At 47.4% G+C, this 26649-nt stretch overlaps 1 protein-coding gene across 1 annotated transcript in view; it reads right to left on the bottom strand.

Annotated features, from left to right (window-relative positions):
* NOS1 (nitric oxide synthase 1) overlaps positions 1-26649 on the bottom strand; it is a 198308-nt gene that overhangs the window by 40698 nt on the left and 130961 nt on the right. The window contains exons 4-13 of the mRNA XM_055549992.1: positions 22273-22401; positions 20262-20407; positions 18794-18956; positions 17455-17546; positions 14471-14612; positions 11173-11312; positions 7975-8149; positions 4914-5015; positions 2103-2297; positions 1419-1504 (exon numbers count right to left, since the gene is read on the bottom strand). Of these exons, the coding sequence (XP_055405967.1) occupies positions 1419-1504; positions 2103-2297; positions 4914-5015; positions 7975-8149; positions 11173-11312; positions 14471-14612; positions 17455-17546; positions 18794-18956; positions 20262-20407; positions 22273-22401 (1370 nt within the window). The remainder of the gene's footprint in view (positions 1-1418; positions 1505-2102; positions 2298-4913; positions 5016-7974; positions 8150-11172; positions 11313-14470; positions 14613-17454; positions 17547-18793; positions 18957-20261; positions 20408-22272; positions 22402-26649) is intronic.

Below are 26649 nucleotides of genomic sequence, written 5' to 3'. Positions count from 1 at the left end.
GGGATTATTGGTGGTAAATTCATCATTTTTTAGACTCAGGGAAACCACCCACGCTGCCTGAGAGTTAAGGGGGAGAAACAGAAAAGAATAAAAGGCACCTGGAGGGTTCCCTTTGAATGATCGGAGCAGAAAAAAGCATCTGTAATTAACTCCCATTGTTTCTTCCTCAAACTTAATAGTGCAATTAATGCTTTAGATTTTTCCCTCCCTTCTTCCCTCAGAGACAGGTTGAACTGAACTGAAGCCAAAGGCTGCTATGCCTGAGAACTGGTGATGCTCTCGTTAGGGAAGGGATGGCTGCTAATGTGGTCCAGCTTGGCTGGAAGATAACTGTTAGGTAGAAGGAGAAGGGGGAGGGAGGGTAGGGGAGATCCCGTGGACCATATGGATGGAGCCAGGACCTAGGTTTCAGTCCCTGCAGGATCTATCAGTCATCTGTAGAGAGCAGAGAGTTCTAGAAACGAGGGGCTGAGGAAAGTGAGTGAGTAGCTTGGTGCACAATAGCTCCTCTGCCAAAAAGTGAGCTTCAAATAAGGGGTCTGTGAGGAGTGGATCCGGGAGTTCTCTGTCTTTAGACAGAAGGCAGGCATCCCCATTTAACCATCTCAGTCAGCCCCACCCTACTTGTCCCCTGGCTGACCACAGGTTCTTCAGGACAATGACTCTTCAGTAGCCTTGGTCCCTAATCCTCTCCCCTCCCTCCTATTCTCAGTGAAATTTTATTCATTTCATTCATCAACTCAATTGGCATCTCCTGAAGGAAGCCCCCTTTGACCTCTCAGGCTCGATGACGTCTACGAGGCCTCCATGAATCCTTCCTCGATGGTAGCTGGGAGCTTCATGCGGGCAGGATCACATTATTAGGCTTGTCATGGCATCTCTGGGGCCCAGCACAGTGCCTGGCACTGAGTATCCATTTTTGTTGGCCAGATGAGTGAACTGAATGAGCGAGATGAGATTCAGCCCTGACGAGTGTCCACTCTAGGCAGTGGTGTGCTGGAGCCAGCTCATCCCAGCTCCTCCTGACTCTGGCTTCAGTGACTTCCTGTTGGGAGCTTGAAACTGGCCATAGCGGGAATATTTACACCATGGAAATTGGCAAATGTTACAAGTCTGTTAATGTTATTATTACTATGGCCACCATTATCATTAGGAGAGCTGGTTTATCAACACAACACTGCTTCCAGGACAAGAATTTGGGAACCTGGGGGTGGGAAGAGAGGTTGGGAAGGAGAAAGGTCATGGCAATGTTCACATCCCAGACTCTGGGGCAAAGGAGGGACAGGAATGTTGGAGAAAATGGAGAAGTTACGTCACACGACAGAGAGAAGCACAGCATCCTCCCAGCCTTCTTTTCTGGGGCTTTCTGAATCTGGGGACACATACATCCCCCCCCATTCCAGCTTTAGGAGACTTACTCTGCCAGCTTCTTGAAGCCGATGGCTCGCCGCTTTGTGGGGGTCCCGTTGGTGCCTTTCCAGACATGGGTGTTCCAAGGGTCAGGCTGGGGAGAGAGGACCATGGTCACTACAGTGAGGGAGCCTGGTTCCCCTTGTGAGATGTCCAGGATCCCTGGGGGCTTATGGCTGCCTGGCCACGCCCACCCCTTAGCCCTCGAAGGGAGTGAGTCTGCTGGTGGTGACCCCAGGGGACCTGGCAGAGTAGCTGGCCCAGCCTCCCTGCACTGTCCTGCTAGACCTTCCCACTCAGACCCTCTCTGACTCATGACCCCTGACTACTTGTTTCAGTTTCATTTGTCTTTCAGCTCGAGCTGTATTGTCCAATCTGATGGCTGCACTTGAGAGTCTGAAACGCAAGTTTGAACTGAAGTGTGCCCTAAGCCAGCAGACCCCAACCTTTTGGGCACCAGGCACCAGTTTTGTAGAAGACAATTTTCCCACAGACCTGGGTGGGCGGGGGATGGTTTTGGGATGATTCAAGCGCTTTCCATTCATTGTGCACTTTATTTCTATTATTATTACATCAGCTCCACCTCAGCTCACCAGGCATTAAATCCCGGAGTTTGGGGACCCCTGCTCTAGTTGTAACACGCATACTGGCTATTGAAGATTTAGGACCAAAGAGGTGGAGAGGGGCAGGACCTGGTATTCGAAGGAGGGTGTGAGCCGGTAGTTGAGCATCTCCTGGTGGAAGACGGGGGTGATACTGCCAGACATGGGGGGCACGATCCACACCCAGTCAGCGGGGCAGCCCCCCCGGCAGCGGTATTCATTCTCCATGTGCTTAATGAAGGACTCAGTGGCGGAGTGGTGGTCGACGATGGTCACCTTGTCACTCTGTGGGAGGAGAGGACACTGGGGAGTCAGGAGGAAAGACAAGCTGGGGTGTTTCAGGGCTCCCTCACCCCCAGAGCATGTTTCCTAAAGGGTGGTCCTGGGGATGATTCTAGGCAGTGTAAAGTGATTCTCTGCGTTGTTGTTGTTGTTGTTGTTTTTTGATCCTGATCATATCCAGGAAAAAGACTCTGTGCTGTGCTTAGTCGCTCAGTTGTGTCTGACTCTTTGCAACCCCATGGACTGCAGCCCATCAGGCTCCTCTGTCCAATGGGGATTCTCCAGGCAAGAAGACTAGAGTGGGTTGCCATGCCCTCCTCCAGGGGATCTTCCCAACCCAGGGATCGACCCCAGGTCTCTCTCATTGAAGGCGGATTCTTTACTGTCTGAGCCACCAGGGAAGCCCAGAAAGACTCTATTTGATGCTAATTCATTTTTTTGTGTGTGTGTGTGTGTAATAAAGTTTTATTAAAGTATAAAGGAGATAGAGAAAGCTTCTGACATAGGCATCAGAAGGGGGCAGAAAGAGTACCCGCTTGCTAGTGTTAACAATGAGGTTATATAATCCAAAGAATGTCTGGAGGTTGTAAAGACCTCATCAGACCTACTCCCATAATTTACATTTTAAGATAACACTGTCCTCAGGCAAGATACATCCTTGTAAAGACCAGGTCTACTCCCATAATTAACATTTCAAGATCACAGAAGGTTTAATCCAAAGACCGTCCTTAGGCAGGATACATTATTGTTATATAATCCTAAGGAATGTGGAGAAAGAAAAAAAGTTTGTCTTTCTTCCTCCTTGAGAATTACAGACCCCTCTCTCCTTGGGGACTCCTAGACTCCCTATCAACCTGCCTAGGAACGGACTCTCTCATTCCCCCCTTTTCTTTTAGGAGAATTATGTTGCCTAGGGAAAAGGGGCGTTGTTCTCGTTCCATAACTACTTCCAAGCTGACAAGGGGCGTTGTCCCTAAATTGGTGAGGCATTTTGCCAATATTCCTTTCTCCTTCCTCCCTCCATTTTTTTTTTTAAACGAGAGAGGAAACTCAGGCAACTAGAATCTGACAACTTTGTGCTGTTTCCCTTGTGTGTGTTTATACATTTATTTAAATTTACCATTCTCTTCTGTTTATGGCAAATGATACTGGTTCTCCATTTATGAAGGTGACACAAAATCCTTTTCTTTAAATTGGAGTATAATTGCTTTACCATGTTGTGTTAGTTTCTGCTGTACAACAAAGTGAATCAGCTTTGTATGTATACATACAGCCCCTCCCTCTTGAGCCTCCCTTCCTCCCCACTCTTCCCCTCTAGGTCATCACAAAGCACCGAGCTGAGCTCCCTGTGCTTGACAGCAGGTTCCCACTAGCTACCTGTTTTACACTTAGTATATGTGTCCTCTTCTATCTCTGCTGTCTCTGGCTCGCCAACCTTCATACCAGTCCACCAGACCACCAGAGCATCCGCCTTCATTTCCCACAACTCCCCGAACTTCACTCCTCCATGGTCAAGACTGAAGGGAGGGGGCTTCTTGCCCCTTCAACCCCATCTCAACTGGTTTCCCCCCTGGGGTATACATCTCCCAGTTTACCCAGTCTCCCTGTTCCTGACATGGGGACCTGTGGTTCATATTCAGGTCTTTATATGACTTGATATGCTCCTTCTACTGCCTGTGGGTGCCTCCCACGTACGCACTCCCAGAAGACGGAGCTGGTCTCTACTACAGGAAGTGACCTCTATTCTATGGGTCTCCTGCTTTGCCCAGGAGAATCCCAGCTTATGCCCATGTGCTGTCACGATTATTAGTGGTGCTCCCACTTTGCTCTCTAAAGTGTCATGGTTTAGCAGATAATCTTTTATTGGCTGTGCTGCATGGCATGCAGGACCTTAGTTCCCCAACCAGAGGTCAAACCTGGGCCCCCTGCAGTGGACGCTGGGAGTCCTAACCACTGGACCACCAGGGAACTCCCTAGCTGATAATTTTTAAAACCATCATACTATATATATATATATATATATATAAAATCGGCTTCCCTGGTGGCTCAGTGGCAAAAATCCACCTGCCAATGCAGGAGACGCAGGTTTGATCCCTGGGTCAGGAAGATCCCCTGGAGAAGAAAATGACAACCCACTCCAGTATTCTTGCCTGGAGAATCCCATGGGCAAAGGAGCCTGGTGGGTTATAGTCCATGAGGTTTCAAAGAGTCAGACATGACTTAGCAACTAAACAACAACTCAACTATATATATTTTAGCATTCACCATGGAGCCACATGTGCCGGGGGGCCCATATGCCTCTGATCATGACGATGGCTATTTGTCTCTGCTATGTGAAAGTCTGAGTGTCTAAGAGGTCAAGACACAGAGGATGTTTACCGTTTCAATTCTAAAAAAATCAAGCAACAAATCATAAGCCCTCTATCTTTTTGTCTCTCCCTCAAATGGTCCCCCTCCCCCAAGATCCCTGATGGAGAGTCAGGCATACGTGATGGGAAGGACACCTTGCTTATAAGCAGAGGTTCCTGGGAGCTGGGCTCTTGATTTTCTGCCCTAAGACTGAAAAGTTTTAGTTCCCCCTTTGTGGCTTGGCAGCCGGGAGGCGTGCCCTGGTGCTACCTGGAAGCTGTACAGAACTGCAATATTGATCTCCACCAGTGCCTGGTCCTTCCACAGAGAGGATGTCTTCCTCATGTCCAAGTTCATCTTCTTGGCCACATCCTGAAAGGGGAAGGAAATATAGACTCACAGGCTGGGCTACCTCTGGGTTTCAGACTAAAGAGGGACTGGGCTAGCATCACCAATAAAATTCTTCATTAATTAATGAACTCATATGTAGACTAATTCACTCAAATTTTTTTTTTTTTTTTGAGGACATACTGGTAGCAGGAAACTAGAGCGACTTGACTGGCCCTTTGGTTACTGAGCTTACCTTCTAGAGTGGGGAGAGACAGAAAATAATACTGTGATGAGTGTTAATTCCTAGGAAGAAAATAAGGCAAGGAACTAGGAGAAAGAGGGATAGGGGCAGGATGAATTGAACCAGGAGAGTCACTGAGGGACCACTGCAAAGGTGGCACACACATGAGATCCAAATGAGGAGAAGAAGCAAGACATTTGAAAATCTTGGGAGGAAATGTTCTAGGTAGAAAGAACAGTATGTGCAAAGAGCCTGGGGTGGGATCAGGCTGGTTGAGATACAGAAAGAAGGTCAATGTATTTGAACGGTAGGGAGTCAGGGGGACGTAGGACTCTGATGAAAAAGAGAGATGCAGGACTGGATTATGCAGGGTGTGCAAAGCGGTCAGGATTTTATTTCAAATATGATGAGGAGGGTCTTTGAAGGGCTTTAAGGAGCTATTCGGGTCTGGGAGTGATAGCAGTTGCTTTCTATCTTTTTTTTTTTAATTCTTCTTCTTCTTTCTTATCATCATTACTTTCTACTGGGGAAAGCTCTCCACCCATTCCATTTCATCTCCAGAGCGGCCACTACTTGGAATCTAGATCATGAGTATTTTGAGTTTATGGAGACACCCGTCGACTCCGTTTGGCAGATGAGGAAACTGAGGTTCAGACTGCTGCACAGACTTGCTCGCAGCCTGCAGAGCCAGTTGGCCTCAGAGCTGGAGCCAAGGAGTTGAGTAACACCCAAGACCTGGGAGCGGCTCCCCAGTCAGCCGACTCCTTTGGCAAAACTGCTTGGCAAAAACAACCCCTGACATTTAAGTTACGGCTCCAGCTCCAGTAGGAGCTGATGTCAGAAGCAGGGAAGACCCAACAGCAAATCCATTAATTAGAGCCTGGCTTCTCACTTCCTCTGTCAATTCTAATCATTTGTGGGAACCTAGGTCTCATTATGCGGTTAGAATGTGACAATTTCTCAAGTTTGAGTAAATTGCTTCGCAGGCCCAGCTGTCAACATTTGTACATAACGGCAGTTAGAGTTGGAAGGCTGGGGCGGGAGCGAGTCTCATTTAAGTTACCCAGTGACTACTCTGTGCAATCGAAATGTGAACCTGAGTCCTGAAAGCAGACATTAATTTACTCTTTGCAGACTGGGGCGTTAGGTTCTGTTTGGGGTCTTTTAGCAGTGACACAAATGCAAAGAGTAAGAAATTGGCCGCTTTACATAAATACATATAAAACTTGAGTTATTTTATAAAAGACAGTGTGTACAAGCAGTCATGCTGCTATTGTTATTTCTACCACATTATTTTGGTTAAAATAATAGAAATTAGTTGCAGCGTCATCTAATGACTTCTTTTAAGTCATATGTATTAAGTCAAACATATATGACTTAAAAAAATCCCCAAACACGACTTGAGCCACATCTCTGGAAATTGCCTAGAAATGTTTTTTCCTTTCCTGTCAGGAGTTTGCATAGATCAAGTGTCAGAGGTATTGGTTTGATAACATTTATATGTTGCAGTATAATTACTGCTGTAGGGTGAGTTAACACCTCTATCCAGTCACATAATTACCATTTCTTTTTTTGTGGTGAGATTAAGATATAGTTTCTCTGCAACTTCGAAACTCATAACACAGTATCATTGTTGACTATAAATAACTACCTGTGCATTAGATCTCCATGACTTATCTGCAAGTTGTAAGTCTGTACACATCAACAAACATTTTTCCCAGTTCTCCTGCCACCTCCCCCTGCCAACCACCCTCCCGCACCCCCCTTACAGCTCCTGGTAACCACCACTCTCCTCTCCGTTTTATGGAGTTTGGCTTTTTTTAGATTCCATATAGATGTGAGATCACCCAGTATCTGTCTTTTTATGTCTGATTTATCTCATTAGCATAATGCCCTCAAGGTCCACCCAGGTGAATGTCCATGGATTTTTAACACTATAAACCTAACGCTTGACTCTGACTTCGAACTTTGCTCTGTGCTTTCTTTACTGTGTGACATAGGCTCAGTGCTTAACTTCTCTGTTTCTCAGTGTTTTCTTTTGAAATAAGGCCAACCACAGCAGACTGTTGTTAGAAACAGCATTTGCTGACAAAACCGCAGCGCTGCTGACGCATTCAGCAAAGTGGAGCTCCAGGGAGCAGTCCACCCCAGCAGTGTTCAGTAGATGAAGATGACTCAGCCTGGGGTGGGGGTAGCAGAGGAATAGGGGGTGGGGAGTCAGACCCTCCACTGAGAAATGCACATGGTGGGAAAAATCACTGCCAACCCTCCCTCCTTGTTTTTTCAGAAAAGAGACCAAAAATGCCCCAAGTTCATGTCCCTTCCGAAAGCTTCTAACCAGGTTTGACCTTGACAGGCAGGGCAGTAGAATGGTCATGAACTTGGGTCGTAATACCAGCCTGGGTTCACACCGCCGCTCTGTGACCCCCTAGCTGTGTGACTCTGAACTTGTCATGTTAATCCGCCAAAAGGCCTGAGTTTCCTCACCTGTGAAGGGAGCATTTTCACACCCAGAGGATGTGATGAAGATCAAATGAGCATACAATAACCGGCAAAGTGCTTGGAGTCGCACTCAGCATATAGCACAGGTGCTCTTAATGCCATGGAAGCCTTCGGAAAAGCCCGGGGCTCCTTATAGCTGCAGGTTCTGTGTTAACCTCTTCCGGTTGCTGAGCCCCAGAGCTCAGCTGTGGGGAAGGACCACTGAGCCCACGCCCTCCACCCCGTGCGTCCCCCGTCGGGATGCCCGGGGGGCTTCACCTCCAGGATGTTGTATCGGGAGCTGTCGCAGTAGTCGCGGACGCCAATCTCTGTGCCCATGTACCAGCCGCTGAAGGGACAGGCGCTGAACTCCAGGCCGCCGATCTCCAGGAGCATGTTGGACACAGCAGGGAGGCCGTACCACTTCAGTCCAAGGTCCTTGAACCACTCGAACCTGTGGAGAGCAACACAGCCCAGCTCGCTGTGGGGCGGGAGCCTCAGGGGCAGACACGTGGGCGGGATCTCCTTAGTCTGGGGATGCCGAAATGCCAGCGCCTGACTGGGGCTTACTACTTTGGAACCTGATTCCTGGGCTCACGTCTGACCTGTGGAATCATGCCGCCATCCACATCAGAGGCCTGAGAATATGCACTTTCACATATTTCCCAGGTGATTTGCATGGACATCCAGGCCTGGGAACCACTGCCATGGGCTGCTATTTATCGCCTAAACTCACCTGGAAGGTGAATTCAGGAGAAAGTGAGCATCGCTGAGTTCCTTTTTCTTTTTTTAATTAACTCTTTGTTTTGTATTAGGGTATAGCCAATTAACAATGTTGTGATAATTTCACGTGAACAGTGAAGAGACTCAGCCATACATTTACATGTATCCATTCTCCCCCAAACTCCCCTCCCATCCAGGCTGCCACATAACATTGAGCCGAGTTCCCTGTGCTACTCAGTAGGTCCTTGTTGGTTATCCTTTTTTTTTTTTTTTTTTTTTGTGGAAACTAGGGAGCTTTATTGGTTACATATTGTGCTGCAGAGCCAACAGACCACATTAGAGCCAGAGGATACATGCAGACAGGCAGCTTCGACTATACACATGCACCCCAGGAGCCCTGAGTCATTGCTCATGGCTTTGCCCTGGTTTCCAGCGACAGGGTCTGGCCTCCTCGGTCCCGTGCTTGGAGCAGGAATGTAAGAGAAGCTGCTGCACCCAGCCTCCAAGGGGCAAGGGAGCGGCCAGAGGACCTGCCTGAGCGAGTAGGTGTAGACCGCCACACTGATAAATATAGAGCCGCTGAGTGCCTTCTGACCTCAGGGCATTTGCAAGGCAGTTCCTTCCTGCTCTTTTCCTTCTGTGCCTGTCCAGCTCTTACTCACACTTTCTTTCTCAGCTAAAATGCTGCTTACAAAAAAATAATAAATAAATAAAATGCTGCTTACTCTGGAAGCCTTCTCTGATGCCCGATCTGGGTTGGGTCAGGCAGTTTTACGCCTCTAGGTACCATAACATTATTTTGCAACACTCGATTGGAATTAAGTGGTTTATTTGGGTAACCGATCTCCTCTTTGAGATTGAAAGCACCACGGAGGTGGGGACCAAGTCAGTGACAAAGGCCTGCACAATGCATGACCCAGAGTGGGAATAATAAACAGTTTTGAATGACAAGTGAATGAATGAGTGGAGGCCAAGTTTCACCAATGAAGCTGGTTGAGATCCTAGATACCTGGCAGTGTTGGGAGCCTTAGGACACTTGCTCCATCTCCAGGACCTGGACCAGGGTGGGGCAAGTAAGGCACTGGCTGTGGGTACAAAATTGAGGAGCACCAACAAACCCAGTAATCAAGATCAAATATTCTAAATTAATTCAGTGTCTTAAAAAAAAATTAACACAAAACCACCATGATGAGCAAAACATCAAAACTTTACATAAAGACAGGATCCCACTCTGCACTTGTATACTTTACCTCACTTGCTTACCCTAATCTCAGCCCTGAACTGGCCCTTGTTTAAGAACTTTGATACATTATGCATCATGGATTTAAAAAGCTTATCTTGTTTTTTTTTTAATTACATTAAAATACTATTTATTTGATGATTGATTTTTTTGGTGCTTCCTCCATCAATTTTGCTCCTGAGGCCAGGTCTTATCGTGGAGTTCTTTTACTCTCAAAAAGTGTAAATTCTATTTGTGTTGCTGGCCTCAGCCCTCACAGCCCTATCCCAAACCCAAACTACTTTTGAACTTGAGCTGCATCAGGTCACATAGTTTTTAATGGTTCCCGCTATTTAAAATTTGCACCCATAACAATGCAGAAAGCGCTTCTGCTCTTTTGCTCTTTGTGTGTGTGTGCACGCGTGTTGATCGCTTCAGTCATGTCTGACTCTTTGTGACCCCATGGACTATAGACCACCAGGCTACTCTGTCCATGAGATTCTCCAGGCAAGAACACTGGAGTGGGTTGCCATTCCCTTCTCCAATTTCGGACCTTAGGGTTGGAAAATGGATTGGTCCAGGTTGATGACTTAAAAGGAGTGGGGTAAAAAGGGAAATTTTTAAAGAATTGAAGTATAGTCAATATATAATATTATATAATATGTAATATGTACAATATAGTGAAAGACATATATATATAATCCCTATATATATAATCACTATAATGTGTAAGGTATACAATATAGTGATTCACAATTTTTAAAGGTTATATTCCATTTATAGTTGTTGTAAAATACTGGCTATATTAGGGCTTCCCCGGTGGCTCAGACGGTAAAGAATCTGCCTGCAATGTGGGAGATCTGGGTTCGATCCCTGGGTTGGAAAGACCCACTGGAGGAGGGCATGGCAACCCACTCCAGTATTCTTGCCTGGAGAATCCCATGGACAGAGGAGCCTGGGGGGCTACAGTCCATGGGGTCACAAAGAATTGGATAGCTGAGGGACTAATCACAAAGCACTGGCTATATTCCCTATATTGTACAGTATATTCTTGTAGCTTATTTATTTTATCCATAATGGTTTTTACCTCTTTATCCCCTATCCCTCTATCCCTCTATTGCCCCTCACCTCTTCCATCTCTCCATGGGACCCCTAGTTTATCCTCTGTATCTATATTCTCTATATTCTGTATATCTGTATTCTCTATCTCCTTTTTTGTTATATTCCCTAGTTTGTTGTATTTTTTAGGTTCTACACCTAAGTGATATCATATAGTATTTGTCTTTCTCTATCTGACTTATAAGGAGGGGGATTTTGATTCAGAAAATATGATGGTCCCTCGGCTGGTAAAGGAGGAATTACTGATCTCGAGGGAACCCGCCTTGCCTTGGCCCCATGGTGAAGATAGGAACCAAGACCCCCTTTCAGCCTCTGTCTGGGCTGGAGAGACAGGAGGGGGCTCCGGGGTTGGGCAGAGAGGGGCACTGAGTAAACCACTCCCCCATCCTCTCCCTCCCCATGCCAGGCCCTCTTACTTGGGGTGCCTGATGGGGACTTCCAGCACCAACTCTGGAGGGATCTGGAAGAGCTCTGGGTCGTTGCCGTTTGCCTGGAGCAGGAGCGGCAGGACATCGAAGCGGCTTCGTGGGGGTTTCCAGCCCTGCTGTATGCAGATCTGCAAGCAGAGCCTCCAGGTCAGACCACTGAGCCCCAGGCCCTCCAGACGCAACAGGGGTGAGGGGAGGGGCAAAGGTCCCAGGGCCCGCCCCCAGCGGCCCCTTCCTCCGGAGGCTCTGGGCCAGGCCACCTCCTACATGAAGTTCTCCCTGATATCATCATGTAACTAGTACAACTTCCCGTGGTTCCACAGGACAGAAGACAAGCCCGCCCTCCGGCCCCTCACTTGGTGATGTTTTCTGGGCCTTCCCTGCCCTCTGGGAACTCCCGGAGCAAGGGTTGAACTGACATTTGCACTGGAAGTATTTGCACTCCGCGCCCTCAGTGCAAAGACATGAAGAAAATCTACCAAATTGGATGAGGGCAGCTCTCTCAGAATGACTGCAGAAAAATGCACCTGTTAGAGCAGTTATCCACTGAAATATAAAGCCAGCCATGTAAGTAACTTAAAATTTTCTAACAGACACATTTTAAAATGTATTAAAAAAAAAAACCCAAAACCCTAAAGCAAAACCCGGCAAAGATAAATTTAAATAATATATTCATTTGAAACAGTTTTAATTTCAATAATATTTAATTAGTTATTAATTATAGCATGATATTTATTATATAAAGAGTAGTAGTAATTTATTAACACAATACTAAAACATTAATATAAAATATTAATAACATAACCACATTAAAATATTAATATCGATATTATATTATTGATATTTATATAAAATATTCAGAGAAAGCAATGGCACCCCACTCCAGTACTCTTGCCTGGAAAATCCCATGGACGGAGGAGCCTGGTAGGCTTCAGTCCATGGGGCTGCTAAGAGTTGGACACGACGGAGCAACTTCACTTTCACTGTTCACTTTCATGCATTGGAGAAGGAAATGGCAACCCACTCCAGTGTTCTTGCCTGGAGAATTCCAGGGACAGGGCAGCCTGATGGGCTGCCGTCTATGGGGTCACACAGAGTTGGACACGATTGAGGTGACTTAGCAGCAGCATATAAAATATTAATGATATATAAATATTATATAATATTGATAGCATATATAACTATACACTATAATATTAATATTTTAATAGGGGCACAGTGGTAAAGAATCCACCTGCCAATGCAGGAGACAAAGAGTCAGACATGACTGAATGAACATGTGCACGCAAGCACGTGCACGCGCATGCACACACACACATACACACACACACGTGGTGTGGTTCAGTCACTAAGTTGTGTCTGACTCTTCTGTGACCTCATGGACCATAGCCCACCAAGCTCCTCTGTCCATGGCATTTCCCAGGCAAGAATACTGAAGTGCGTTGCCATTTCCTTCTCTGGGGGATCTTCCCAATCCAGGAATTGAACCCGTGTTTCCTGCATTGGCAGACAGATTCTTGACCCCTGAGGGAAACCTTATTAACAGTATATTTGGCACTAAAATTAAATATGAAATATATGTATTAATCCAATAAAATATAAAAATATATAATTAAAATACCATTAACTGATTAATGATAAATAATTAATATTAATATATTTAAAGATATTTAACAAAATTAACTATATGTGTTAATACAGTAAATGTATTAATTTATTAATAAATAGAAATAGATTAGTCCAATATTACCCACAACATTATTTTTCAGCAGGTAATCAAGTTACAAATTACTAATGAGACCTTTCCACTCTTTTTTTGTTCTCCGTCTCAGAGACCATGTACCTTACACTTAGGGCATGTTTCCATCTGGACTCACAACATTTCATGTGGTCACTGGCTTGGTGCGGCCAGTGGCTGCCATGCTGGGGCTTTCGAAAGTTACAGCTATGTGGTTATGTTTGGGGTGATTCCCTCTGCTGGGCTGGTAGACAGAGGAAGCACAGAAGTGTGGGTTTAGGGGAGCATGTGGTATCAGTGAGGTTTCTGGGGACAGAAGGAGAGGAAGAGGCTGAGGCATGTCTGTTCTGGCCTCCACAAGGACAAGGTGAGCCAAGTATACAGTTAGAGCTCAGCCAGGTGGAGCAGAGAGTCTGGCTGAGCCTAAACGGCACAGGTGTGACTCCTGGTCTCCTTGCTTACAACCCCCTCCCCAGGATAATAACATTTTAGTAAGAAAAGCTCCCTGCAAATGAAGTCAGCAGCCATGAGGGTGGGGGGCAGCCCCCTTATGGGGAAGGTACTGGGGTGGAGCATGAGGGTGGTTTGAGGGAAGAACAGGATGAAGCAGAATGGCAGCTGAGTGGGTGACAAATAAAAGGGGAACCAGGCCTGTACGCCTGAGGTGTTCCAGGAGTGGGGTCCACCTATGATACTTCCTGTGGGCATAGATTTTGGAAGCTTCCAGGCCTTACCTGTGTACATCACCACCTGGAAGGAACCTGGATGGGGAGAAGGTGGGGTTCGTGTTCCCAGTGGCTTGTATGAACTGACTTGGGCTGCCAGCAATAGTGGGGTGCTGGAGAGTCAAGTTCATCTGGAGAGGGGCTGTGTCGGTGGGCAGAATGTTGTACAGAGAAATGAATGAATGGATGAAGGGGATGAGGCTGACATATACCTCACTCAGAAAAGATGGCGCCAGGGACTCCCTGGTGGCTAGGACTCTGCACTCCCAATGCAGGAGGCTTGAGTTCAATCCCTGGTCAGGGAACTAGATCCTACATGCCTCAACTAAGAGTTTGCACAGCACAGCTTAAGATTCCACATTGACTAAAAGACCCCACATGCAGCAACTAAGACCCAGTGCAGCCAAATAAATAAGTATTTTTAAAAAAGAAAAGAAAAGATGCTAGGTATGACTTCCACATATTAGTTCCCCTCCTCGTGGGGGAAGGCAGGAGATTTGGCCTGTACTTCTAGCTTTCCCTTTGCTATTGCAGTAGCCTTGGATAATGCATTTGGCCAGTCTGAGTGTGACTCACTCTACTCATCTGTGAAATGGGACAACAGTCCCCATCATGAGGGTTGGGTGACGTAACGACATGAAAACGACCAGCTGTAACAGAACCAGCTGGACTGGAGGCAGACAGACAGAGCGGGAGGCCTGGAGGTGAGTAAGTGGCACCTACTGCCTGCTCTCTCTGTGATGATATTAAGCCAAGAAAAGTCTGAAGATAAAGAGAGTTTGGGGGATGAGAGTCTGGGTGGGGGAGGGGCGGGGGCGCCTACCTCCGTGAACTCCACGTTGGCTGGGTCCCCCAGGATGGAGCCGTCGGGCTGCTTATAGCCAGCGTAGCGGATGAGTTGGGAGTTCCAAACGCGGAAGTCGTGCTTGCCGTCAGTCCTCTGGGGAAATATGGTGATCGCAGATCTGTGGTGGAGAGAGGGGGACATTTGGCATCGGGGCTGGGCTTGCACTTCAGAGAAAGACTGAAAGAGGAGCTGCTCAGGTCAACAGTGCACAAGGCTCAGGGTGGATTCACATCTGCTCCGAGGCCCCCAGGGCCCATGGAGCAGCTGTTGGAGGGGGTGGGACTCTGCTCTGTCCCTCCACTGACCATTAGGTGAGGAAGCGCAGAGGAAGGGAAGCCCCAGGCCAGCTCGCAGAAGGAAACAAATGCCTCTCCAACTGGAGTCTTTTGAACAATCTTGACTTGGGCCATTTTTCCAGAAAGTTCTTTTGCACCAGGTAATCCTCAGGCTCTGTCTCCCCTTAAGAACTCACCACTGATTCCCAGTTTCAGTCTTTCTTTTACCACCTTCATTACTGCCCCAGTTGCTCACCCCTTCTACAGATTTATGATTAATAGCAGATCGACTTTCATTTGTACTGATATTTATTTATTTAAAAAAAGTAAAGACTGCCCCTGGCCTCACTCACCCAAACAGGCAACTATGAGATCCTGTATTATTATCAAACTGTAGAAAGATGTTGTTGCCTGCAGAAGGCACCTCACTGGAGCCCTGCCCTCTTTTTGTTAAAAGGGAGATCAGCAGTTTGGAGAGATGTTCATGATGCCTTATTCTCTTTGGCACCCTCAGAAAGACTGAAAAAAAGGAGAGTAACTTTTTCACAAAGTGATTCAATGTAGGGACTTCCCTGGTGGTCCAGTGGTTAAGATTCCGTGTGCCCAAAGTAGGGGGCCCAGGTTCAGTCCCTGATCAGGGAACTAGATGCCACATGCCACAACTGAGAGCCAATGTGGTCACACACACACACAAAAAAGGGTGGTTCAATGTTATCTCTTGCAAGGAGCTCTTGTTACCTGGACTCATCAGTTCCATCCATGGACCAAACCCGAGGCTATGAAGCCACGTCCTGGCTTATGTCAACATGGGGGTGACATCACAGGTCCACCTCCATGCTCACAGATCTGCTCCCATTCATATCTTGCCCTGGAGCCCTGCTCCTGCTGCCTGCCTTGGCTGGAGTCCTTTTCTGCTGTCATGTACCTGATTTCAAGGCCCAACTCAAATCTGCCTTCTTCACACAGCATCGCCTGTCTTATCTGGTTCCCAGGGTCTCCTTTGTGAGCACATTTAGATCTTGCTATCTGCGCAAGATCGTATCACATTTAATTCTACAGGGAGTGGTGTGTCACACCTTGGGTAAATCTGGAACCCAGGCTGAAGGTGAAGTCACAGAGGGCCAAAGACGCTCTTAAGAATCTCTTGGCAAGGGTGCCGTACTGTAGATGAACACAGACTGAGTCAAATTGTCAGCATTTCCCTTCAGTGTTAAAACACATGGCTGTTTGGCTGAGCAGCAGATAACACGTGTTTTTGTTTGTTTACATATTTTAAAAGTATGTTTAGAAACTCCAGAATGACATGCACTGGGATGGGATGCTTACTCTGTGCAAGAATGAGCCCGGAGGAAGACACGGGACAGCTTTACACCTCCTGTCTCCCAAGTCTCCTGAGCTTCTCATGAAATAGCAAGTCAAATGCCCCGTCTTGTTTAAATTTCATCTCTCTCCCTCTCTTCCTCCCTCTCTTATTTTAGATTATTTCTATATATGGCATACATTCTCTTATGGCCTCTCATTGTGTCCAGATGTGTAGTTTAAAACTTGTTAAAAAAAATCAGCTGAATATTTCATCAATAGAAGGTCTCATTTAGACCTCCACCAATAGAAAATTGAAAAAAGTAAAGGTGCACTGCATGGCCTGATGACCCCCATCCCAAATCACTCCATCACAGCGTCATGTGAAAACTTTCAAAATAACTTACAAGCTCCTTGAGGCTAAGACCTTGGCTAGGCCATGCTTTAACGCTTAGGATATGCAGTTGAAGGGGGTTCTTTGTTGTTCTCTGAGGGGCAAGGTCTTGTCGGAAAACGATCTGAATACTAATTTCCCCAGCAGGCCTTAAATGACAGGCTCTTTTCTCACTGGTGGGCTCAGGTGGTAAACACGATTTCCTTCTCAAGGAAGAGACACGTCCAAGAAAAGCCATGCTTAATGCCAATAGGCCACTTCACGGATGAGCTCAGCACAGCCCAAGGGCTTGTGGGAATATCTTTGCAGTGGTCCTGTGCAGCCCCAAGGTGAGGCTGGCCCTCAGCTGCTGGGAGCAGATGCAGGGGCAGGACAGGGAGTATGATTAACAAGTGTCACCGCCTGTCTGTGGGGCCTCAGCTGCTCCTTCTCAGCTGCTCCTCTCCCAGCTGAGACTTGCCAGCATGGAAGCCACTAGCTCACATCAGCGCCTGTCTGCTTTGGCCTGCACCCTGCAGCTTTGTTCTTGGTGGGAGGTAAGAGAAGTCCCAGATGTGGCTCAGCTTGGTGAAACCAGAAATGGTGGTCCCCATGGCACAGGGAAGAGACGTTGCATTTGAAACCCCGGAAACCTCGGAGGCGGCTCCAGGCAACAGAGGAGGTGCTGGTGAAAGCGGGTCACCACCAGCAAGGGGGTTTTCCTCTTCCTGGGAATCTGAAACATCTCATCCTGCTTCCTCTAGAGGTTGATGTTAAACTGTGGGATGAACATGATTGTGGTTGCTACACCTCTGCAAACCACAGGGGAGTCTTGTCTCTCGGGAGAGAAGGCAGGTGGAGGTCAGAATGAGGAGGCCAGGCCACCTCTCCCCCCATGGCACTGGCCCTGAGGAAAGAGGGGGAGCAATTCCATGGCAGGGGAGCCAGCTCCAGACTCAAGGGTCAACACCATGGGGACGTCAGATTCCCTTTCCCCAAGCTGGTTGGCTCACCTGAGGTTCCCTTTGTTGGTGGCATACTTGATGTGGTTACAGATGTAGTTGAACATCCCATGAGCAGTGGTACAGTCTCGGGCATCAAACACCTGTAAGGGGTACAATGTGGGAACGATTGCCTCCCCTTTCCCCATTCAGCCCTGCCCAGGGCAGCCCTCCCATTGGAGAAGCAGCCAGAGCCCACCCTAGCTGCTGCCCCATAGGGGTAGTGAGCATTTCATTACTGAGCCCCCACCCTGTGTTTATAGTATCTTTTTATATTCTAATAACCATGGCTAATCAAACCAGGAAGAAATCCCCTAAAAGTAGGCATGGGGTGTAAGTGACCATGGGAAAGGAATGCTGAGCAGAGGAGTGACTCGTAATGGGCTGCCTGTATCTCCCGTGAGGTTGCTAGGGATTAGGGACTTTGTCACTTTGCCAACAAAGGTCCGTATAGTCAAAGCTATGGTTTTTCCAGTAGTCACGTATGGGTGTGAGAACTGGACCATAAAGAAGGCTGAGGGCTGAAGAATCGGTGCTTTGAAATTGTGGTGCTCAAGGGACTCTTGAGACAGCAAGGAGATCAAACCAGTCAATCCTAAAAGAAATTAACCCTGGATATTCATTGGAAGGACTGATGCTGAAGCTGAAACTCCAGTACTTTGGCCACATATTGAGAACAGATGATTCATTGGAAAAGACCCTGATGTTGGGAAAAATTGAGGGCAAGAGGAAAAGGGGGTGACAGAGGATAAGATGGTTGGATGGCATCATCAACTCAATGGACATGAGTTTGAGCAAACTCCAGGAGATAATGAAAGACAGGCAAGCTTGGCATGCTGCAGTCCATGGGGTTGCAAAGAATCATACAAGACTTAGTGACTGAACAACAGCAATAGGGACTTAAAAATAAAACAAACACAAATCAGACAAACTCCCCCTGAGACTGATAACTAATCTATTTCCAATTTACAACTATTCTCCAAGGGAAAAAAAATCATACCAGGAGATTCAGAATCTAATGCTTTCAGGGAGTAAGCAAATAATGTAAATAAGGAAAGAGAGTAGGTGTAAGACAAAAGGGAGGAATGGGGTCTGTGGTAAACTGGAGAGTATAAGCCCTACCTAGAGACGTCAAATTCAGTTTTTAAAAAAGATTGCTTTGGCCGAATAAAACATGACTACAAGCCAGATGTGGTCATGATTTGAGAATCTGGGACCCCATGATGACCATCTGATAGCTCACCATGGCCACCAAGGGCCCTCGGTAGAAGCTGACCCCTTTTAAAGCTCATTTCCCCCGCACCGGGCCCCACCAAGGGGCTCTTCACAGTATCTGAGCCTGACTGCCCACCTGCAGCTTGGACCACTGGATCCTGCCGACGCAGCGGGAGGCGTTCCGCCAGGCGTGCTTGGCCCCGTAGATGAGCTCTGTGTCCTTGAGCTGGTAGGTGCTGGTGGTTTCGATCTCTTTGTTCACCTCTTCCAGCCTCTCCATGTGGGCTTTGGAGCCGAACCTGAGGGAAGAGGGAAGGGACACGGGAGCATTACTTTCTCTCCTCAGTTAGAGGCTGCTGGAAGGAGTGAGCTATTACAGGAGGCCAGCAGCCACGGAGAGTCTGAATTGATATCTGGACATGATAGTTTGTGCATAAAGCAGAGGCAGGCAAATTCAAGTGCCTTCAAAGGCCCAAACACGGGACTGAACTGGCTTGGCCAGGACTGTGGCCAACAGGCCGGCCCGAGACTAGGCCCCAGAGGGCAGCCTCAACTCTGTTCCAGACTGCTGTTGTCTGATCGGGGGCCGCTACTGCCAGGTCTTCTTTCAAGAGAAACTGGGCATCTGATTTTTAAAGGGAACTCTTCTCATTTCTAAACAAAAATTTAAATTTGTTTTTAAATAAATTCACTTTGAGAAAGTTAAAAAAAATTCTTATGAAAAGTTGCAGGCTACACAAAAGGTGTAGAAAATAATATAATGAACATCTGTGTCCCAAGCCTGGGAAATCATTAACAAACAAGAAAATATTTTATAATTCCTTGGGGACTACCCCTTACCATAGCTCACTTTCTTTCCAGAAGTGGTTGCTATTTTGAATGTGGCATTTAGCAGTCTCATGCGTTTGTCTAGATTTTTGCCACTTGAGCATTTGGTTGACCAAAAAGTTTGCTCAGGTTTTCTGATGTTATGGAAAAATGAATGAACTTTCTGGCCAGCCCAATATATATCCCCCTAAATCCTGTATAGTGTTATTTTTTTTTATAAATGGTGCTGTCCTAAATGTATCTTCTATAATAGATACACTGTATCTATTGAGTAGAATGTATCTATTTTTTCTTCCCTTTGCTTAAAGTTATTTGTGAGCTTCATTTCCATGAACACACAGAGCTTTAATGTGCTCGTCTTCATAGCTGTATAATATTCCTTTACAGAAACTGCCACAGTTCACTTACACATTCTAACAATGGAGTTGGGGTCATTTCCAACTGGTTGCTTAATTTCATTTTTTTCCCATAATAACTATGCTTCAGTGAACATTCTTATGCTGACCTTCTTATGAACAAGTGTGAGAGTTTCTTTAGGGAATATATCCAGGTGTGAAATTGCTTGAAGAGTTTCAAATTTAAGAGACACTCTTCAGGCTAAACAAAAACATTTCTAGGGGCCAGATCTGGCCCTTGTGCATGATCAGGCCCAATTTTCAACCTCTTTGCATGGCAGGCAGAGGTTCTCTGCTCAGTCTTGGTTCAACTGTCTGCAGAGTTGGACCTGAAGTCTTTGTACCCAGTACTGGGGCTCCCCAGTATAGACACGAACTTGCCTTTTAATTGATGAGTAGTACTGATCAATGAACTCTTTGGCAAGAGGAAAGAGCTGTTCTTTTGTGCGGACGTCTTCAGGCTTTCGTATTTGCTGAGAAGGGAGCATGATGGACCCCATACAGATGTGCTCAGTGCATCCCGTTCCCTGGAAGGAAAAGAGGTTTGGGCTGTCACTTAGTTTCACCCAAGTGTGGCATGTGTAGGGCTGTGGCCTTGGCTCTGACATTCGTGGTAGAGTTTCCCTGGCCTTCAATTCCCAAAGTGAATTTCTCACATACCAGCTTCCAGTCACTGTTGTACTTGGTGATTAGCCGAGGTGAGGAAAAGATAACCAGCATTTTAGTGTGTGTTAGTCACTGAGTCGTGTCCAACTCTTTGCGACCACCCCATGGACTGTAGTCCATCAGGCTCCTCTGTCCACTGGATTCTCCACAGGCAAGAATACTGGAGTGGGTTGCCATTTCTTCTCCAGGGTATCTTCCTGACCCAGGTATCGAACCCAGGTCGCCTGCATTTCAGACAGACTCTTTCCCATCTGAGTCACATCTGAGTTAGGGGAAGCCCTAACTAGCATTTTAAGGTTCTGTAATTATTTGCTCTACTCAATGAGGTGGGGTGAAGAGAGGGGCTTTATGACTGTCATTCTCTGGGAATCAGAACCATTGATGCTGAATCTCCCAATATTAAAAAAAAATTTTTTTTGGCTGCACCATGCAGCATGTAAGATCTTAGTTACCAACCAGGGATCGAACCCATGTCCCTTACATTGGAAGCATAGAGTCATAACCACTGGGCCATCAGGGGAGACCCCTCCCAACTATTTTTTGATCCCATGTTGATCAGGAAGGACTAGTAGAGTGATTACAATAGCTCTTTTGAACAGATCCACGGGATGTTGATTGCAGAAAATAGCCCCAATTCTTTCCCTCCATCTATTCACGCCCTTTACTATGTGACTTTACAGCAATTCTCATCAAGAGGTGAAGCCTCCTCCCTCTCCTTTTGAATCTGAGCTGGTTTGGGCCAACAGAAAATGGCAGAGGTGACACTGTGCCCATTCTGATTCTAGGCCTCAAGATATCTTAAATGTTTCTGCTCATTCTCTCAGGACCCTCCAGTGCATGGAGGAGACCAAGCTACCTTACTGGAGGCTGAGAGGTCCCATGGCACAGAGCTGATTTATCCCAGCCAAGGCCCTCCTAGCTCAGCCTGCCCAGAGCAGACCCCTCAGATAACTGAAGAAGCAAGAGATCTGCAGAAGCATGAGAACCACCCTGCCAATCGGTAGGTCCTGGAAAATAACAGTAGTAGTTGCTTTAGGTCACTAATTTTGGGGTGGTTTATTACACTGCAATAGCTTACTGATACAACATTCCTCCGAGCGTTAGTCGCTCAGTCACGCCCGTCTCTTTGCGGCCCCATGGACGGCAGCCCACCAGGCTCCTCTGTCCATGGGATTTTCCAGGCAAGAGTACTGGAGTGGGGTGCCATTGCCTTCTCCAGGAGATCTTCCCGACCCAGGGATAGAAGCCAGGTCTCCTGCACTGGAGGCAGATTCTTTACTGACTGAGCTATGAGGGAAGCCCACTTTCTACAATATAAAGAAACTGATTGACTTTAAAATATATAAAAATTTAGAGGACAGATTGATAACTAAGAAGGGTTTGTTCAAAACTCCATCAGTGGTTGGATTGTGAGATGTAAAAAGAATGTACTTAGGAGCAGCAATCCCCTTTTGGGTACAGGGGACAGAAATAAATAGTATCTGCACAGCTAAGTATCTACCAGTGGTTCTCAAATGGGGGTGGATTTCCCACCTAGGGGACATCTAGCAATATCTGGAGACATATTTGGTTGTCACAACCGGCATTTGGGGGGCCCAGGTCAGGGGTGATGCTCAACATTCCACAATGCACAGGATGGTCCCCACAACGAGAATTATTCTGTCCCATGTGTGGATACTGCTGGGGCTGAGAAAAGCCTGGTCTCCCCCCGTGCTGGGATACTCACCAACGTGCTCTTGAGGTGGAGGGTGTCAGAGAGAACCACGTCGGTCTCCCAGTTCTTGACCTTGAGGAAGCGAGGGCACTTGGAGGGGCTGCCATTCTTCGTGGGAGACTGTTTTCCCGAGGCAGGGGGCTGGAGGAGAGAATGAAGATGGCATATTAGGCACTGGAAGATTGTCTCCACTGGGGTGGGAAGAGGTGGTGTTCTTCCTGGAATCTGCCCCTAGTCACCACCTGTCTGTGACTCTCTGGGGTGGACACGTGCAAGGTGACTGGGACCTGGTCCCTCTACCTGTACAGAAGGAGGTGCCATGGAAGAACGTCTCATGTTCTGTCCTGGGGAGAGGGGTCAGGAGCTCAGAGGCTGGTCTCTCTGGCCTCTAGCACAGGGTCTGGCACGTAGCTGGGACTCAGTGAATGCTTCTTGAATGAATAAGTGACTGAAAGAACACTGTCAATCTCTCCAAATGGTAACAGCCCTCAGGGCTGAGGAATCAAACCTGAGGTTGGGTCAAGTTACTTGGATTTTTGGGCCGTCCTGCCTTAGTCCAAACTCACCATTTTGGGCAAATACTGGGGAAACAAGAAGTTTAAGTGAGAAAGGTTTGAAGCCTAGCATGCTCAGCCATGTCTGACTCTTTGTGACCCCTTGGCTTGTCCCACCAGGCTCCTCTGTCCATGAGATTCTCCAGGCCAGAATACTAGAGCGTGTAGCTGTTCCCTTCTCCAGGGGATCTTCCTGACCCAGGGACTGAACTCTGGTCTCCTGCATTGGCAGGTGAATTCTTTACCACCTTGCCACCTGGGAAGCCCTTGAAGTATAGGATACCTTCCTCCAATTTCAGGTTTCTGTTTTTCAAAAAGGCCAAGCATGTCCCTGCCTCAGGGCCTTTGCACATACTGTCCTTTCCATCTTGAACATCTTCAGCCCCCCCATTTGTCTTCACCTCCGTAAGCAAATTTCCCAGTAGGTAAGAGGGGAGCGGCCTGGCTGGCAAATGTTGCCCACCCATTTTAAGCCTCACTGATAAGGATCACCTTCTGTTCTTGGGTATTTCTGAGTGGTTGTCTACCAGCCCAGAGAGAGGTGTGTTCATGCATCAGAAAAGCATCAGCAGCTCTAAGGGAGAGGCATCAGGTATACCCTGATGCAACAGCTGAGCAAGGGAGGGGAGAGGATGAGACAGTGTTGAGTGACACTCATGCCAAAGAGTAGCGTAGTGGGCAGTGACCTAGAGCCAGGGTATTCACACATTCAAACTGTATTTCTTGAGCATCTACTATGTGCAGGGCACTGCTAGGTGCTGGGGACACTGAGGTGAACGAGGCAGTCAGGATCCTTGTTCTTCTGGAGCACTGTTTTTGGAGAAGTAGAGATAAATAATAAGTAAACTAATATGTGGATGATATAATTTCAGGAGGTGATAAGAATACAATACAGAGAGAAGTAATGGTGAAAAGTGGAGGGGGGGCGGGAAAGGCACATGCAAAGGCCCTGAGGCAGGGATGAGCTTGTAAGTTTAAAGGACCAGCAAGGAGGCCAGTGTGGCTGGGGTGTTTAAGTGTGAATGAATACAAAGGAGATGAAGTCAGAAAGGAGGCAGGATCCACTTCTCATCAGCATGGAGGTGCTCAGGCTAGTGAGAGAGCTATGAATTAGGACCGAATTGGGTTAAGTCTGGGACCGAAATCACAGAGAACCCTGAAGGACAACTACTGAAAACTAACATCCACTGAACACTTGCTATGTGCCAAGCAACCACCTTATCATCCCCATTTTACAGACGAGGAGACTGAGGCACAGAGAAGTTAACTAAGTTGAACAAGATCGCAGAACTAATAAACTGGAGCCAGGAGTCAAATCCTGGCAGTCTGGCTTTCAAACCACGCCCTCCACTGTTTGACCACTCTGCCTCTTGGCCATCATGTACAATTCACTCACTCACTCACTCACTCATTCATTCACCCAGCACAGGTTTACTGAGTATCTCCTATGTTCCAGGCAAGTCAGTAAGGGCAAGGGCTACAGTAACAAACACAACAGACATGATCTGTGCCCTCATGGAGTTTATGTAGCCCAGTGGAGATGATGATTGACTGAACTATTACCACTGAATGAAATGAGTATCATAACATGGGATGTTGGCAGTGTGCAGGGGCATCTGACCAGGGTCACTTGACTTCTAAGTCAAGACCTGTTAATCAGGTAAAGAAGAGGGAGCGGAGTCTTGCTGGTAGACAAGTGAGAGGCACAGCCACCTTTCTGCCAGTGGAGCGCTCTGCTAAAGCATCCGTGCCACCACGTTGGAGTTTGGGGAACAGGAGGCAAGTGACAGCATGCCACCATTAAACACTGCCAGACAGTGCAGGGAGTGAGAGCAAAGCACGAAAGGAAGGTGCCATGACTCATGATCTTCCAGACCCGGTTGTCCCCAGTGGCTCTCATCTCAGCGCTGGGTACCAACATCCACCCACCACCTGTGCACGCCACAGGAAGGAGCTGTCCTGAACATCATCTTCTTTACCCCCCACACCCAGACCTTCCCTGACTCCCATCTGTTTAGCCTTCTAAATGGCTCCAGAGTCCTCATTCTCTCCATCTACTGTGTCGCACTCTATCCAAGCTTCCACCATCTTTCATTTGGCTGATTGCAACAGCCTCCTAAATGTTAGCCACTCCTCATCATTGTTGGTGTCATTATTCTACTGCTAGTACAACCTGCAGTCCTGTTACAACCTTGCATGCGTGCTAAGTCACTTCAGTTGTGTCCAACTCTTTGCAACTCCTCTGTCCATGGGGATTCTCCAAGCCAGAATACTGGAGTGGGTTGCCCTGCCCTCCTCCAGGGCATCTTCCCGACCCAGGGATTGAACCCACGTCTTTTAACGTCTCCTGCATTGGCAGGTGGGTTCTTTACCGCCAGCGCCACCTGGGAAGCCCTGTTACGACTACTACTGCTTTAAGTGTTACGACTGCACTATCACCCTGGAAGCAGGAGAAGGATTTGAACGAATTCTTCCCTCTATTCCCGATCTGCCCTTCTACCCTGCTAAACTCTTAAGTTCTTTTACTTATGTCCCCACATGAAGCCATGTACAGACGACTCTACTTTCTTTGAAGGCCTGTCTAGACATTCTGAACTTCCTTATTTAGGATTCTATTCCCACTCCCATCTCTCCCAGCCGATGTCCAGGTGATGGAAGTCGCCTCTAGGTGGACCTTTGTCGTGACAAATTCCTCTGATCATGCCGGCAATCTGCATTCTTAGGAAAATAAAATCCTCCCTTGTCCATATGGGAGGCACCCTAGCCATCCTCCCTAAATACTGGGCATCACTTAGCCAGTAAAAACCTTCTCTAGACACCCCAGAGTTTGAGGAGCAGCTGCAATCCCAGAGTGGGGATAACAGACGTGGTGTTGGCATTTGGGGTCAGGCCCAGGGCCCGTGGAGGTGACAGAGGGGCAGAAGGCAGCAGTGGGGGGAGCCTGACAAGGTGGGAGGAAGCCAGAAGTCTTCACAGGCAGGGCGGATGGAGCGAGATACAGGCGATCAAAGAGCCATCTGTTGAGGGTCCAGATGTGCGAGGGGTAGTCATCACGAGACAACTAATTGGGGGCCCAGGCATGAGCCATGCCACTCTCCGCCCTGGGCTGTGTGAAGGGCACACTTGAAACCAGGCATTAGGAGGCCTCTGGCAGGGCTGTTGTACTTGGGTTTTGATGTTTTAATTAGCCAGCAGTAATATTAGATGACTCAGGAGGGGACAAACGGGGAGATTAATATAGCAGTCAGGGGCCTGGCGTGGGGGATGCAAATGACTTTTCTGAGTGGGGACTGAAGTGCTTGGTCTAAAAACTCAGGATAGTGGCACTTGTGGGTTGTTAGACTAGTGACAGGGTACAAGTGGGCTTGGGAACATAGTGTGTTCTTCCCTGGATTTGTGTTCAGGGTAGACAATGGAAGCTTTTCAGGTGGTGGGAGACACTGACTCGACTTCAGTGGGTTCAACAGGAGGACTCCTCGGTGCCTGCTTCTAAATTCGCAAAGCAGGCTCTGAGCTCCTGGGCGTTTCAAAGGCTTTGTCAACACCTCTTCACTCGGTGAGTCTTTAGAGAGGTCCTGAGGAAATGGAAGGAAATGATCTTGCAGCCCAAAAGGAGACAGCAGGTGAGGTGTTGTCAGCCTTGGGCTCTGAGCCAGGAATTCAGCTTGTAGGATCCCTGGCAACTTGATTTCCACACCCCCTCCATGCCTCCCTTCCTTCTCTCTTTCAGTAAATACACACTGAGTACCTACTGTGTGCTATGGACTTGTGTTCTAGGCTCTACCGTGATCCCCTCTCTCTTGGCAGCAGCATCTTACAGCTGCATGCTCTGAAG

Source organism: Bubalus kerabau, chromosome 16, assembly GCF_029407905.1.
Source record: "Bubalus kerabau isolate K-KA32 ecotype Philippines breed swamp buffalo chromosome 16, PCC_UOA_SB_1v2, whole genome shotgun sequence".
Lineage (NCBI taxonomy): Eukaryota > Metazoa > Chordata > Mammalia > Artiodactyla > Bovidae > Bubalus > Bubalus kerabau.
Note: the sequence above shows the minus strand (reverse complement) of the source record. Positions and strands in the feature narration are given on the sequence as shown.